The following is a 17,359-nucleotide window of genomic DNA, read 5'->3' as shown; positions in this document are numbered from 1 at the left end:
CTACAAGTAGTAAAGGAAAGCATCCCAAAGGATGAACCAAAAATGGTAGAAGAGGAATGGGGTAGATTCAAGGGAACATTAGTAAGTGCAGTGGAAGCAATATGTGGGAGGACAAGCAACAAAAAGAGATGGCAAGAAACACCCTGGTGGAATGATAAAACAAAGGATATAGTACAGAAGAATAATAGAGCCTTTAGGGTATGGTTCCAGAAGATAACAGTAGAGACAAGAGAATAATATCAAGCAAGAAAGAAAGAAGCAAAAAAAGTGGTGGCAGAGGCGAGAAGATAGTGGGTGGAACAGTGGACCAGAATGATGGAGGAGGATAGAGACGGTTCAAAAAAGGTGTTATATGGGATGATTAAAAGTAAGAGGAAGAACGGTATGACAGATGATGCCTGAATGGTCAACAAAAGTGACCAAGATGTAGGGAATACAGAGGAACTCAAGAATAAGTGGAAGGAGTATTTTGAAGAACTCCTGAACCCAAATGAAGACCTGGATGAGGAGGAACAAGCTGAGGAGAAAAAAAGAGGAGGAACAGCAAACAGAAAAAGACCTTACATGGAGAGAAGTGGAAGAGGCATTGGGCAAGATGAAGGGGGGAAGTCACCAGGTCCGGATGAGTTAAGTGTAGAGATGGTGAGAGCAGCAGGAGAAGTGGGGATACAAAGGCTATTTTGAGTAATGAAAATTGTGGGGAGACAGAAGACGATCCTAGACGACTGGAAGAAGGGAATAATTGTCCCGTTCTTTATGAAGGGAAATAGAAAAGAGTGAAAGAACTATTGGGGGATAACACTGATGAGTCATTGTGCAAAGATTTTTGAGAAAATTTTGGAAGCAAAAATTCGGGCAAAATTAGAAGGAGAGATGAGAGAAGAGCAACATGGCTTCAGAATAGAAAGGTCCATGGTGGATCTAATTTTTGCTGCAAGACAACTGCAGGAACAGTGCTATGAATATGGAATAGATCTACTAATGACCTTTCTGGACACTGAAAAAGTGTATGATAGTGTACGTCGAAGCAAAGTGTGGAAAGCCCTGGAGAACAGAGGAGTAACAAAACAGATTACTTAGAGGATAAGGGAAATGTACCATGGAAGTGTGAGCTGTGTGAAAGTGGGAGGAGAGATACCAGCTTGAATTGGACAGAAGAATGGCTTGAGGCAGGGAAGTGCACTTTCACCGTTACTCTTCATTGCAGTGATAATGAGTACAGTAGCACAAGTAAATGGTGAAGGAAAGATGAAAGTGACAGTGTTTGCAGATGATCTGTTTATTTGGGGGAATAAGGAGGGGGAAGTACAAAAGCAGTTGGACGTATGGGAATGAACAGTACAGGAATATGGGATGAAATTTAGTATAAGTAAGAGTGAGATGATTATCACAACAAGAACGAAGGAGAAAGGAACAACTGGAATAACAATTGATGGGGAACAATTGAGGAGAGTGGAGAGTTTCAAGTACCTAGGAAGCCTGATACAGGAAGATGGAAAAAACAACAGAGAAATAAACAAGTGGGGGAGAAAAGCAGAAGCATTTTGGAAGAGTGTCAGAAGCCTGATATGAAGCAAGGATGTACCCCAAATAAAAGGTTATATACTGGTCATGAACCATGGACCTTGCCGTTGGTGGGGAGGCTTGCGTGCCTCAGCGATACAGATGGCCGTACCGTAGGTGCAACCACAACGGAGGGGTATCTGTTGAGAGGCCAGACAAACATGTGGTTCCTGAAGAGGGGCAGCAGCCTTTTCAGTAGTTGCAGGGGCAACAGTCTGGATGATTGACTGATCTGGCCTTGTAACATTAACCAAAACGGCCTTGCTGTGCTGGTACTGCGAACGGCTGAAAGCAAGGGGAAACTACAGCCGTAATTTTTCCCGAGGACATGCAGCTCTACTGTATGATTAAATGATGATGGCGTCCTCTTGGGTAAAATATTCCGGAGGTAAAATAGTCCCCCATTCGGATCTCCGGGCGGGGACTACTCAAGAGGACGTCGTTATCAGGAGAAAGAAAACTGGCGTTCTACGGATCGGAGCGTGGAATGTCAGATCACTTAATCGGGCAGGTAGGTTAGAAAATTTGAAAAGAGAAATGGATAGGTTAAAGTTAGATGTAGTGGGAATTAGTGAAGTTCGGTGGCAGGAGGAACAAGACTTTTGGTCAGGTGATTACAGGGTTATAAATACAAAATCAAATAGGGGTAATGCAGGAGTAGGTTTAATAATGAATAAAAAAATAGGAGTGCGGGTTAGCTACTACAAACAGCATAGTGAACGCATTATTGTGGCCAAGATAGACACAAAGCCCATGCCTACTACAGTAGTACAAGTTTATATGCCAACTAGCTCTGCAGAAGATGAAGAAATAGATGAAATGTATGACGAGATAAAAGAAATTATTCAGGTAGTGAAAGGAGACGAAAATTTAATAGTCATGGGTGACTGGAATTCGTCAGTAGGAAAAGGGAGAGAAGGAAACATAGTAGGTGAATATGGATTGGGGGGAAGGAATGAAAGAGGAAGCCGCCTTGTAGAATTTTGCACAGAGCATAACTTAATCATAGCTAACACTTGGTTCAAGAATCATGAAAGGAGGCTGTATACATGGAAGAAGCCAGGAGATACTGACAGGTTTCAGATAGATTATATAATGGTAAGACAGAGATTTAGGAACCAGGTTTTAAATTGTAAGACATTTCCAGGGGCAGATGTGGATTCTGACCACAATCTATTGGTTATGAACTGCAGATTGAAACTGAAGAAACTGCAAAAAGGTGGGAATTTAAGGAGATGGGACCTGGATAAACTGAAAGAACCAGAGGTTGTAGAGAGTTTCAGGGAGAGCATAAGGGGACAATTGACAGGAATGGGGGAAAGAAATACAGTAGAAGAAGAATGGGTAGCTCTGAGGGATGAAGTGGTGAAGGCAGCAGAGAATCAAGTAGGTAAAAAGACGAGGGCTAATAGAAATCCTTGGGTAACAGAAGAAATACTGAATTTAATTGATGAAAGGAGAAAATATAAAAATGCAGTAAATGAAGCAGGCAAAAAGGAATACAAACGTCTCAAAAATGAAATCGACAGGAAGTGCAAAATGGCTAAGCAGGGATGGCTAGAGGACAAATGTAAGGATGTAGAGGCTTGTCTCACTAGGGGTAAGATAGATACTGCCTACAGGAAAATTAAAGAGACCTTTGGAGAGGCAGCAGAGAATCAAGTAGGTAAAAAGACGAGGGCTAATAGAAATCCTTGGGTAACAGAAGAAATACTGAATTTAATTGATGAAAGGAGAAAATATAAAAATGCAGTAAATGAAGCAGGCAAAAAGGAATACAAACGTCTCAAAAATGAAATCGACAGGAAGTGCAAAATGGCTAAGCAGGGATGGCTAGAGGACAAATGTAAGGATGTAGAGGCTTGTCTCACTAGGGGTAAGATAGATACTGCCTACAGGAAAATTAAAGAGACCTTTGGAGAGAAGAGAACCACTTGTATGAATATCAAGAGCTCAGATGGAAACCCAGTTCTAAGCAAAGAAGGGAAGGCAGAAAGGTGGAAGGAGTATATAGAGGGTTTATACAAGGGAGATGTACTCGAGGACAATATTATGGAAATGGAAGAGGATGTAGATGAAGACGAAATGGGAGATAAGATACTGCGTGAAGAGTTTGACAGAGCACTGAAAGACCTGAGTCGAAACAAGGCCCCGGGAGTAGACAACATTCCACTAGAATTACTGATGGCCTCGGGAGAGCCAGTCATGACAAAACTCTACCATCTAGTGAGCACGATGTATGAGACAGGCGAAATACCCTCAGACTTCAAGAAGAATATAATAATTCCAATCCCAAAGAAAGCAGGTGTTGACAGATGTGAAAATTACCGAACTATCAGTTTAATAAGTCACAGCTGCAAAATACTAACGCGAATTCTTTACAGACGAATGGAAAAACTGGTAGAAGCCGACCTCGGGGAAGATCAGTTTGGATTCCGTAGAAATGTTGGAACACGTGAGGCAATACTGACCTTACGACTTATCTTGGAAGAAAGATTAAGAAAAGGCAAACCTACGTTTCTAGCATTTGTAGACTTGGAGAAAGCTTTTGACAATGTTGACTGGAATACTCTCTTTCAAATTCTGAAGGTGGCAGGGGTAAAATACAGGGAGCGAAAGGCTATTTACAATTTGTACAGAAACCAGATGGCAGTTATAAGAGTCGAGGGGCATGAAAGGGAAGCAGTGGTTGGGAAAGGAGTGAGACAGGGTTGTAGCCTCTCCCCAATGTTATTCAATCTGTATATTGAGCAAGCAGTAAAGGAAACAAAAGAAAAATTCGGAGTAGGTATTAAAATTCATGGAGAAGAAGTAAAAACTTTGAGGTTCGCCGATGACATTGTAATTCTGTCAGAGACAGCAAAGGACTTGGAAGAGCAGTTGAACGGAATGGACAGTGTCTTGAAAGGAGGATATAAGATGAACATCAACAAAAGCAAAACGAGGATAATGGAATGTAGTCAAATTAAGTCGGGTGATGCTGAGGGAATTAGATTAGGAAATGAGACACTTAAAGTAGTAAAGGAGTTTTGCTATTTAGGGAGTAAAATAACCGATGATGGTCGAAGTAGAGAGGATATAAAATGTAGACTGGCAATGGCAAGGAAAGCGTTTCTGAAGAAGAGAAATTTGTTAACATCGAGTATAGATTTAGGTGTCAGGAAGTCGTTTCTGAAAGTATTTGTATGGAGTGTAGCCATGTATGGAAGTGAGACATGGACGATAACTAGTTTGGACAAGAAGAGAATAGAAGCTTTCGAAATGTGGTGCTACAGAAGAATGCTGAAGATAAGGTGGGTAGATCACGTAACTAATGATGAGGTATTGAATAGGATTGGGGAGAAGAGAAGTTTGTGGCACAACTTGACTAAAAGAAGGGATCGGTTGGTAGGACATGTTTTGAGGCATCAAGGGATCACAAATTTAGCATTGGAGGGCAGCGTGGAGGGTAAAAATCGTAGAGGGAGACCAAGAGATCAATACACTAAGCAGATTCAGAAGGATGTAGGTTGCAGTAGGTACTGGGAGATGAAGAAGCTAGCACAGGATAGAGTAGCATGGAGAGCTGCATCAAACCAGTCTCAGGACTGAAGACCACAACAACAACAACATACTGGTCATACTATGTACTGATCCTGACATGCATCCGAAACCTGGGTTATGAAAGGAAGAGAGAAAAGCAAAGTACAAGCTAGTGAGATGAAATTCTTGAAGAACAGTACTGGAGTGACAAAGATACACAGGTTAAGAAATGAGAGGATCAGAGAGTTAATGTTAAACAAATTGAGGAGAAGAGAATACCCAGGAGGATACACAAGGTGAAACTGGAAGGAAAGAGACCAAGAGGAAGACCAAGAGACAGATGGCTGAAAGGAGTGGAGGAATGTGTCCAGAAGAAAGGAGAAGACTAGACCAAGGTGAAGACGGAGAGATGGTGGCAAAACAGAAGACGATGGAGATGCTTACGTTCCAAATAGACCCGGCCAGAGACTGAAAACTGTCCAAGATGATGATGATGATTCCGTTTATTTAAAAGACTGACTGAAAAGTGGGGAACCAGCTGCCTCTTTCTACCTTCCTCAGCACATTTAAAAATATCCCCACAAATTTCGACATGTGAACATATTTGTGCTTTTTTTTAATATGCACCTCATCTCAATCTCTCCTAACTGTAACTCATTCACAGCCACTCAACTGTTGCTGTAAGTTGCTCATACCCTCCACTCCCAGTTGCCCTTTCTCACTCTATCATTCAGCACCAGTTCATTGTCATTATCCGTTTGGATCTTTCTGTAATTGTCTCCTGTGTCACAGCCACAGTCCCCTTCGTTCTATGCTACTACTACAGTCTCCTCTCACTGTCACTGTCTCCCTCTTGATCTCTCTTACACTGCTAATATATCACTCCTTCCTTCCTACTGCCACTGCCTCTTCTCACTGTCACCCTCTCTCTCTTCCTCGTTGTCACTATCATATCCTCTGTCCTCTGTCACTCATTATCACTGTCTCTCATCTACTTCAACTCCCCTCCCATGGCACTCACATTGCCATTGTCTTCTTCACTCTTTCTATAACCCAATCACTGTCTACTATCTTCCAGTATTTAAAAGTTTTCTCTCTCTTTGCCACTGTCATTGCCTCCTCCTCTCTCATCACAAAAAAGCGGGAATATGTTTACATGTCAAAATTTTTGGTGAGAAGGCAGAATGAGGATTAAGGCATCTGGTTCTCCACTTTTCTGTCAGTCTTTTAAATAAACAGGAACATATTCACATTTTTTGTGCTCCAATACGAGCATTTTTACACCGGTTCCCTTCTTTTCCTTGCTGCAGCAGGGCATGTAACTCGTATGAAAAGAAATGTGTTGGTCAGTAAAACTTGGACAGTTAACTTACATGCAACTGAAACAATGCAAAACCAATTTTAAACCTCAGACTGGATTTTATGTGCAAAAGAAATTTTACATGTGCTTCAGTACTACAACATCGTGTCCCCAGATTACAATGGAGATATTTTACAGCATATTTCTCCATGCTATGTCACTTTATAAACTATGTTTTCAACTCACATGGGACTTTACATGCATATTTTATGGGTACAAGTAGGGCTAACTTTGAACCTCTATATCTGGAAAACTTTTAAGGTTGTTCAAGAACGAGATCTTGGGAATATATCGTAAAAATTTCATTTGCTGTGCATAGACATCTTGGAATCCTCAGCTGAGTTTTGGGGTCCATTGGCGATGGCGAAAAAATAGTAAAAAAATCCTTTTTGTAGGGTTTCCCAAGGAACTGCCAATGAACTAATGGTGCCTCCGTAAGTCCCATCAAGCCCTCTGCAGGCCACATAAAGTGCAAAAAGAAATAACTGATTTGCTCTATTTACCTAGGAGGTAGTGTGCAATATTCGTACTTTGACCCTGTACTGTACGATAGTGATACTAAGACGATCCTTGTGTTGGGTATACAAGTAGTCCCAAGCCCAAGGGCTATTCAAAATACTTGACATTACCTTTTTTATCACCAATACAGCCTGAGGTTTGAGCACTGGAAAACCTAGTTTTTATGCGTGGCATTTTGAACGTATTAAATATGTATGCTGTTGCACACATACTGATACTAGCTCTGCTGCTGGATCTGCAATTGTCTTTTAAAATGCGAATAACTCTTAATGCAATGTTAGCTTAGAAAGTGACTGTAACTGACCACATACAAAAGAGAAACACAAGCCACAACTGCATATACCATGTGGCCAAGGCACTGAGAGTGGCGCGTCATAGTCCATTGTGGCTGAATACCAAAGTATATCGTGTGTTTACTTGAGACTAGACATAGGTACTGCTCTCTATCCCATGTTAAAAACAATTTTTATATGTTAGCTACACTTCGTATGCAACAGTGGTGACCTAAAATGCACAAAACATAAACTCACTAACGACTATATTTTTCATTATAAACTTTCTGAAATATGAGCAGTAGTTTACTTAATTTCAAAGTATATAACCGCTATAAGCAATAACGAAAAGAGAGCCAGATCACTGTCAAGCAGCAATGCGAGACTGCAAGATGCAGAAAGGTCAAATTTTATTACTGAATAGTTTCCTCAAAACTGAATGAGAAAGATTGCATAGCAAAAACACGAGTGAATCCTAAAACAGAGCTTTTATATTTTTTATCTGAGAAGTAAAATTTTTACTAACAATTTAATTACTGAGATGGATGTAGCTTTGCTTCATTTAATTATGTTGACTACAGTTAGAACATCTTCACTGTCTGAAGAAGACATGGTGCCACGCTACGTCTAACTGGGTCAAGTCACATGCATGCCATGCTACTATCAGGTATCTGCCATGCCCTACATCACAACACTTGCCATGCCACATTGGTGACAGCCCCGCCTTAGTCAACATGATCACCATTATTAAACAAAAAAATTTTAGGTTCTGAACGAATAATTAAGTTCCATCAACATTTGTTTACTCCTATTTCTCATTTCTTGAAGTTTCCCTTTTCCCTTACCTTCTCCCTCCACAAGCGGCTTTTTTCACTTCTAAAGTTGTAATCATTGGTTCCAAAAAGTGTGTACGTTTTTGTGTTCATGTTGATTAGAATTTTCTCTTAATTTTCTGGTGAAAAGAGACTTGTTGCTTAGTCCTAAATTATGATAAAAATTCCATGCTGTATAATGAATAACTAATTACATATTCGCCTCACAGCATAGCAGTTTATTTCTAATCTCTTACCTTATTAACTGCTGTGTTGCAAATTTCTGCAAAAGATTTGTCACAGCTAGATGAGGAACACTCTTGTTAAGCTGTTTACCGACAGCAGCGGCAAGCTCACTTGAACTTGTAGGCAGTGTCAGTGACACTTCACATAAGCAACGAAGCAGCAGCTTTTCCACTTCCGGATCTGGTTTGACCAGATCAATGGCAGATTCACTTTCCTCACCATCTACAAAATTAAGAAAAAGATTGGCCACTAACAGCACACACACACACACACACACACACACACACACACACACACACACACACACACACACACACACACACACACACGTGCAGAGAGAGAGAGAGAGAGAGAGAGAGAGAGAGAGAGAGAGAGAGGTAGGATTATTAGTGCTCTTGGCGAAATAGTCGCCAACAATACTTAAAAAAAGCAACTGAATCTGCACTCCCTCACTCCCATTTTCACTCACACATCCACACTGGTAATTAAATTATAAGGACTGTTAACATCATCACTGAGAAAATATCTTTCTTAAAATGTGGATATAATAAGAGAGAGAACACTAAAGCACAAACTGAAGATACTATGGCTGTGTGACTGCTTACAAATGAAGTGGATAAGCCAGTCAACCTCACAATGCATAAAGATCACACACTTTACAGTTTCTTAAGTAATAGTACATTCATCTCATCATTTCCAAAAAATTGAGGACTGACTGTAAGTAAATTAGTATCTGTATTCTTGTCTGAACATAAAGCACAACCAGTTAAAATATGCCATACTGTAATCTCTACACCACAAGAACCATGTGGTGTGGAGCCTCCTCACAAGATCTTGAACTGATGTGTCAGTGGATGTTATAATAGCCAAAGATAAGTGGGAGGGATCCCACCTTCTCTGAATGGCTACAAGGAGCAACAATGCTGAAAAATATGAACTGGAATGCACTTGAAGATACGTGCCAGTTATCCTGTGAAATACTGATTACAAAGTTTCAAGAACCAGTATTAAGCGAAGACTCTAGAGATATACTTCAGCCCTCTACATACTGTTTTCACAGACACCATGAAGAAGAGATTTTGTTATGAAATAGTGCAGGCAGCAGAGGATCAAATGGGTAAAAGGGCAAGGGGTAGTAGAAATCCTTGGGTAACACAAGAGATACTGAATTTAATTGATGAAAGGAGAAAATATAAAAATGAAATAACTGAAACAGGTGAAAGGGAATATAAACAACCAAAAAATGAGATCAACACGAAGTGCAAAATGGCTATGCAAGAATGGCTAGAGGATAAATTTGAGGGTGTGGAAGCATATGTCACTGGGGGTAAGATAGATGCTGCCTACAGGAAAATTAAAGAGACCTCTGGAGCATAGAGCAACACTTGTATTAATATCAAGAGCTCATATGTAAAACCAGTCCCAAGCAAAGAACGGAAAGCAGAAAGGTGGCAGGAGTTTATAGAGCTTCTATGCAAGGGAGATGTAATTGAGGGCAAGTCATGGAAATGGAAGAGGACATAGATGAAGATCAGAAGGGAGATGTTATACTGCATGAAGAATTTGACAAAGCATTGAAAGACCTAAGTTGAAACAAGGCTCTGGGACTAGACAGCATTCCGTTAGAGCTACTGATAGCCTTGGGAGAGCCAGACATGACAAAACTTTTCCATCTGGTGAGCAAGATGTACGAGACAGGCAAAATATCTTCAGACTTCAAGAAGAATATAGTAATTACATTTACAAAGAAAGTTGCAGACAGAGGTGAAAAATTACTGAACTATCAGTTTAATAAGTCACAGTTGGAAATACATGAATCCTCTACAGAAGAATGGAAAAATTGGAGGAAGCTGATCTCCGGGAAGATCAGTTTGGATTCTGGAGAAATGTAGGATCACAACACAAGGCAGTACTGTCCCTACGACTTCTCATAGAAGAGAGGTTAAGGAAAAACGAACCTACGTTTGTAGCATCTATAGACTTAGAGAAAGCTTTTGACAATGTTGACTGGAAAGCTCTCTTTCAAATTTTAAAGGTGGCAGTGGTGGGAGAGAAACACTATTTACAATTTGTACAGAAACCAGATGGCAGTTATAAGTCGACAGGCACAAAAAAGGGAAGTAGTAGTGGAGAAGGGAGTGAGACAGGGTTGTAGCCTATCCCCAATGTTATTCAATCTGTACGTTGACAGGGTTACCACAGGTTTCCCCAAATGAAATTTCCTGATATTTCCCTGATTTCCAGACAAGTTTTAGCATTTTTCCCTGATAAATTTTGAAATCTCAAGGGTAAATTAAGATGTTAGTTGACAATCTGTCTTTGTAGCTATGGTACAAGAAACACTAGTGCAAACGAGGATATGCCTAAAGCAAAACAACCTTGCAAGCAGGTGGCGATTCCTGATGTGAGCAAAATCTTAAGTACTAATATCAAAATCTTTTGTAACAAACTGTTTTTAGATGGAGAAAGCAAGCCAAATGGTATACATGTTTCATTAAGACCACTCATGTTATTTTATTTCAATAAAATGAAGCACATTTGGTGACACAAATACGCATTTCCTTGGAGTCACAAGATATTTAAAAAACCTTATCTGATTTCAGAAATAACCTCAGAAAAAAGTATATATCTTGAAAGAAGTGTACAAGGTGGGGAAGAATTGTGTAAATCAATGCTGTAGGTGACCACCAATAAAATGTTGGCTCTACTATGTTCATTATTGTCCGGGTTCTACTATGTTCATTATTGTCGATTATTACCCCCTGTGTTATATCTAATATTTTACAGGTATTGTGTGATTTTTCGTTCGAGAAATATATGAGTACACAGTGTACAAAACAACAGTGCCCGACACAATTTTCTTCTTCTAGTGCCTTCCGCCGCGGAAGTCGAACACGCGGCAGAACAAATGGACGTGGTCAGCCCATAGAGGGCTCCGCCTCCGCGGCGGCTATTCCGCACAGCGGCTCTCGCTAAGCCACGTGCAGACAGCAGCCAATAGCCGCTCCCTCCGGTTTCGTATATAGGGACCCGCTCTGCCCTAGTCCAGCCAGTCTGTTACTTGCTCTGGATTTCGTTTCTATCTCGGCGGTACTGCGTTCTGGTCGTTGCTCGTTGTTGACATTTGCCTGGCTCTGGTTCCGAGTGGATTTACGTTTGGTGTTGTGGTTTCCACAAGCCTCCGTTGTTTATCTCTTCCTTGTAGTGTCGCTCATAGTCGGTCGTTGTCAGTTGTCGTTGGTCTGTCATCCGACTCGTCCTGTGTTTACCCGGTGGTGCGTGCTCCACTGCCGGCGGCTTCCCCGCCTGGCAGCTCCGATCCGCAGCCCAAGGCGTTCCCGCTGTTGGTTGTGGTTACAACACTTCTTCTTATGGTCCATACTTTCTAACGTATAAACTAGTTTTGAAGTGCCAAAATGTACTACAACAAATAAATTGTCTATAAAATGCCACACTGTACAATGTACTTGCCGTGAGACAGTCGCAGTTCCTGAAATCCATCACCCATGGCCTCTGGCCTGCTGGGGAGCACCATGGATAAATCATGAAAAACCACTTCATTATGCCACACACAAACATATCCGGCCTGTGGGAAGATCAGCGAGACTAGATCTGATAGCCAGGGCCTGCCTCCAGTTTTGGCCCATCGCGGAAATCCACTTGTGTGGCCAGCTATTCACAAACAGCATGTTGATTAAATGAGACCAAAATGACCAATCCATGCAACAGATAATTTGTTCAAATACTCCGAGATTCAGTAATAATGAGGATAGGTAGCAACTCACTGTAAAGATGATTGCGGAGCTGCAGACGAGCACGCAATAAAGAATCACTTTCTTACAACTAAATTTTCAGCCATAGTTTTTGTCAGAAAATGAGAACACAAACACATTCACACAATCACTCAGGCACATGTGATCGCCATCTCTGGCTGCTGCGTCTTAAGTCTCTGAGAATTGGATCCAAACAAAGCACTCCTCACACCTCCCTGCCTTTCGTTGCCAGGTGCTAGGCTAGCGACAAGAAGAGGTGGCACCACTGACTGCAAGCTGAGGAGAGTGGTAGGAAGCGGAGAAGCAGTAGGAATGAGGGAGTAGGGAAGTGGCACGTGTACTCAGCTGCACCCAGCCAGCAATGATGCATGAAACCTCAGTAAACAAACTGCTTCATCTATTGAGAAAAAAAAACGAGATTTTTCCAGTTTTTTTTTTCCCTGATATTTCCCCGGCATGTTTGCAATTCCCTAATATTCCTTGACTTCCAGAGCCTGTGGAAACCCTGATCGAGCAAGCAGTAAAGGAAACAAAAGAAAAACTTGGAGTAGGAATTAAAGTCCAGGGAGAAGATATAAAAACTATGAGGTTTGCCTATGACATTGTAATTCTGTCAGAGATAGCAAAGGACTTGGAAGAGCAGTTGAGTGGGGTGGACAGTTGTCTTGAAAGGAGGATATAAGGTGAACATCAACAAAAGCAAAATGAGGACAATGGAATATAGTTGAATTAAATCATGAGATGTTGAGGGAATTACATTAGGAAATGAGACACTTGAAGTAGTAGATGAGTTTTGCTATTAGGGAAGCAAAATAACTGATGATGGTCAAAGTAGAGAGGATATAAAATGTAGACTGTCAATGGCAAGAAAAACCATTTCTAAAGAAGAGAAAGTTGTTAACATTGCAGAAGTATCTGTATGGATTGTAGCCATGTGTAGAAGTGAAACATGGATGATAAACAGTTTAGACAAGAAGAGAATAGAAGCTTCTGAAATACAGTGATGAAGAATGCTGAAGAGTAGATGCGTAGATCACGTAACTAATGGGGAGGTACTGAATAGAATTGAGAGAAGAGAAATTTGTGGCACAACCTGACTAGAAGAAAGGATCGGTTGGTAGGACACACTCTGAGGCATCAAGGTATCAGCAATTTAGTGCTGAAGGGAAGCATGGGGGGTTAAAAATCGTAGAGGAAGACCAAGAGGTGAATACAGTAAGCAGATTCAGAAGGATGTAGGCAGCAGTAATTAGTCGGAGATGAAGAGCATGGAGAGCTGCATGAAACCAGTCTTTGGACTGAAGACCACAACAATATACACAGGTTTAAAACAAATCATTCATTTCATACTTAACATACAATTGTAATGGGGAGAAACCCTAACACCAGGTACAATGTTACATTCTCTCTGCTATGCAATTCACAGTAGTTTGTAGAGTGCGTATGCAGATGTATAATAGATAAAGGGAGAAGCAACTGTCATGACAGCTGAAATTTCTTGACACTTAGCTATACTTGAGAGTGTACCTGAGTTCAAAAATGCTGTCTAAAATGCTTCATCTAATGCGTGCAGAATAAGTGAACAACCACAGCTATGCCAAAGCAAGTATGGTGAAAAAAAAGTGTAGCTACCACAATGAACCTTTTATTCTGCAAGGGAGTGTCTGCTATTTTGCAACGCCCAATGAGTTGTAGACTGCTGTTCCTTAGTAGTCTTTCTAGACAAGAAAGACATAATTCTCAATTCCTGTATACATTATCTGATTAAAAGTATCCAGAAACCAATTAGTGCACATTAATAATGGGTGTGTCCACCCTGCACCTTTGTGTCGGCTTGTGCTCTGCTGGGGACACTTTCAATGAGACGTCTGAATGTCCATGATGAGCTGACACCAGCTGATGTCTGGAGTGAAGTCGACATTCTAAGTGTTCCATTGGGGTCAAGTTGGGACTCTGTGCAGGTCAGCCCATGCCAGGAATGTTATTGTGCACAAACTATTGTCTCTCAGATGCTGCTTTCTGGCAGGGTGGATTGTCACACTGATACAAACTATCATCATCTCCAAACTTTCTTCTACAGTATCCACTACACAATGCTGTAAAATATGTTTATATACTCCCATATTTATAGTTTTATTAATAACAATAAAGGGAACACAACCTAACTGTGACAAATGCCCCCACATCGTACCACCACCTCCTCTGTGCTTCATCGCTGGCACTACACATGATGGCATATAACATTCTCCAGGCATTTGCCGAACCCAAATCTTTCCATCGGATTGACTGGACTGCCACAGGTGATGATTCATCATTCCAAATCATTCATTTCCAGTCATTCACTGTCCAGTTGCACCACTCTTTGCATCACCTCTAGTGTCCATTAGCACAGACTACAGAAATGGGTACCTTACGAGGAACTGACTGACACTATTCTTTTTATCCCCTTATACACAGTCTCTGTGCTAGATATCCAATGACTAGTCCACATTCAAAGCATCTCAGCTCTCCTACCAACCCATTCTGCTGTTACTGCTTTTCTACTGACAACACAATACTCCCAGACTCCTTTTATACTGGCGGGTCTGCCTCTTGTGAGATCTAGTGGTCAATTTTGCATTACGTAGAAGTCTATGGATACTTGTAATTACATGATGTGCATTTGTAACAATTACAGAAAATAATGGAACTTAGTGGAAAGTTTTTAAAGCAGTGATAATTCTCACCGTCAACTTGAGAAACAGGTGATGGTACATTTGAAGAACTGCCTTCAGTTGATAAAGCCTTCGTCTTTGGTAGTGAGACTGGTGTAACATCTACATGGAACAGAAAAAGAAACAGTCTATCAAGCATGAAATGTACAACAAGATGCGAAATAATATGCAACACAGAAATTAGTTTAAAACCCATATCAAGCCATCAGCATGTGTATTACACATATCAGAAACAGTTAATGCAAACTGATACTCACCAGTAACAATAGATACAACAGATTGGTTCAGGATGTCCTGTCGTTCTTTCTTTCTTTTCTTAAGTTTCTCACGAATAATATTTCGTTTACTTCTTATAGCTTGAATCTCTTCCCATGCATCAGACATGATTGACTTATGAATATCCTCCTGTGGAAGAACTACAACAGAGACAGGTATTGTACAGATTTAAGTTTGCCATTCATATAAAAATTATTTTTACGAACTGCCCGATATATTCTTCTGTTTACGACAATTATAGAATAACGCATATACATTACCAATACGATGAAATATATACGAAAATTTAATTACAAAGAAATGAGATGTAACACAGAAGAATAGATTTCTTTCCAATTTTAGTTCTTTTTAGCAACTTGCACATACCGCATAAAACTGTAGGCAAATGCAAGTTATGATTTAAAATAAAACATATATTTAAAAAAATTCTAATACAGGAGTAAAAGGCTTGCAGTAAGTAATCTACGTTCTATCGAAACAAATACTCCATCTCTAACCAACCGAGTAAAGCTGAATTTACAAATCTGAAATTACAGTTTAAAACTGTAATACCTGGCTATTTTCTTCAAAATATCTGAAGTAATTTTTAATACGTACATTTACGTAATTTAGTACGTTCACTGGAGGAAAAAAACACTGGCTCTATGATTTACTTGAAAATTAGTCAAGGTCTTCCAAATATTAAATCTACTTTTGCATTTATATCTCACCTGTTTGTAAACAACAATTCTCACTCACAAAAGGTAAATATAAACATTCTTATATACATAAAAAGCTTTCAAATACAAAATCGATAATTGACAAAGTATATCGATACGTTTCAATGTTTTGTATCGATGACTGTACAAAAATATTCATAGCTTCTGCCATTAACGAGAAACGCAGTCCAGTAGATTTAATTGAATTATTATTTCTGCATATGTGTTATAGCAAAGTAAGTGTATATCTCAAGACACTTCCGAAGACCAGAGACATTTTAAGGTCGATTCACGTTAGACGTCAACGGAACGAAACGGAACGTCAGGCAGTGTCAGTTATCTTTATTACACCAGAACATTCCGAGACTCAGAAATAAAGTTGATGGACTACTCATTTGTATTGATTATATGAATTCATCTAACCAAATTAACGTAATCTGCCTCTCTGAACATCAAATGACCACTGGTATAGATATGTTAGACATTTCAGGATTTAAGATAGCTTCCTACTTCTGCAGAGTAGACATGGATAGAGGAGGAGTTGCCACATACTTCTGTTGCGAGGCCAGACAAACGTGTGGTTCCCGAAGCCTTTTCAGTAGTTGCAAGGACAACAGTGTGGATGATAAACTGATCTGGCCTTGTAACATCAACCAAAGTGACCTTGATGTGCTGGTATGCGAATGTCTGAAAGCAAGGGGAAACTACAGCCATAATTTTCCCGAGGGCACAAAGCTTTACTGCATAGTTAAGTGATAATGGCGTCCTCTTGGGTAAAATGTTCTGGAGGTAAGATAGTCCCCCATTTGCGTCTCTGGTTGGGGACTACTCGGGAGGATGTCGTTATCAGGAGAAACAAAACTAGCGTTGTACAGATCGGAGCATGGAATGTCAGATCCCTTAATATGGCAGGCAGGTTAGAAAATTTAAAAAGACAAATAGATAGGTTAAATTTAGGTATAGTGAGAATTAGTGATGTTGAGTGGCAGGAGGAACAAGACTTCTGGTTAGGAGAATACAGGGTTATAAATACTAAGTCAAATAATGGTAATGCAGGAGTGGGTTTAATAATGAATAAGAAATTAGGAAGACCGTTAAGCTACTACGAACAGCATAGTGAACACATTATTGTAGCCAAGACAGACACAAAACATATATCTATCACAATAGTACAAGTTTATATTCCAACTAGCTCCGCAGATGATGAAGAGATTGAGAAATGTATGGTGTGATAAAAGAAATTATTCAGATAGTTAAGGGAGACGAAAATTTAGTAGTCATAGGGGACTGGAATGCGACTGTAGGAAATGGAAGAGAAGTAAAAGTAGTAGGTGAATATGGAATGGGGGTAAGGAATGAAAGGGGAAACCACCTAGTAGAATTTTGTACAGAGCATAACTTAATCATAGCTAACACTTGGTTTAAGAATCATGAAAGGTTTTAAACGTGGAAGAGGCCTTGAGATATCAGAAGGTTTCAGACAGATTATATAATGGTAACACAGAGATTTAGGAACCAGGTTTTAAATTGTAAGACATTTCCAGGGGCAGACATGGACACTGACCTCTATCTGTTGGTTATGAACTGGAGATTAAAACTGAAGA

The 17,359-nt window shown here is 40.1% G+C and overlaps 1 protein-coding gene across 2 annotated transcripts in view; it reads right to left on the bottom strand.

The window, feature by feature from the left end:
- Positions 1–15,902, bottom strand: part of LOC126195442 (N6-adenosine-methyltransferase catalytic subunit) — a 64,303-nt gene extending 48,401 nt beyond the window's left edge. Inside the window, exons 1-4 of one of the 2 annotated variants that reach the window (XM_049934058.1) lie at positions 15,768–15,902; positions 15,039–15,197; positions 14,794–14,883; positions 8,306–8,516 (exon numbers count right to left, since the gene is read on the bottom strand). In XM_049934058.1, coding sequence (XP_049790015.1) covers positions 8,306–8,516; positions 14,794–14,883; positions 15,039–15,165 — 428 coding nt within the window. In that variant the 5' untranslated portion in view covers positions 15,166–15,197; positions 15,768–15,902. Of the gene's footprint in view, positions 1–8,305; positions 8,517–14,793; positions 14,884–15,038; positions 15,198–15,654; positions 15,675–15,767 lie in introns of those variants that run through there. The other variant, XM_049934060.1, reaches the window with a different exon arrangement.
- Positions 15,903–17,359: the final 1,457 nt, after the last annotated feature.

This window comes from Schistocerca nitens, chromosome 7 (genome assembly GCF_023898315.1).
Source record: "Schistocerca nitens isolate TAMUIC-IGC-003100 chromosome 7, iqSchNite1.1, whole genome shotgun sequence".
NCBI classification, from domain to species: domain Eukaryota; kingdom Metazoa; phylum Arthropoda; class Insecta; order Orthoptera; family Acrididae; genus Schistocerca; species Schistocerca nitens.
Note: the sequence above shows the minus strand (reverse complement) of the source record. Positions and strands in the feature narration are given on the sequence as shown.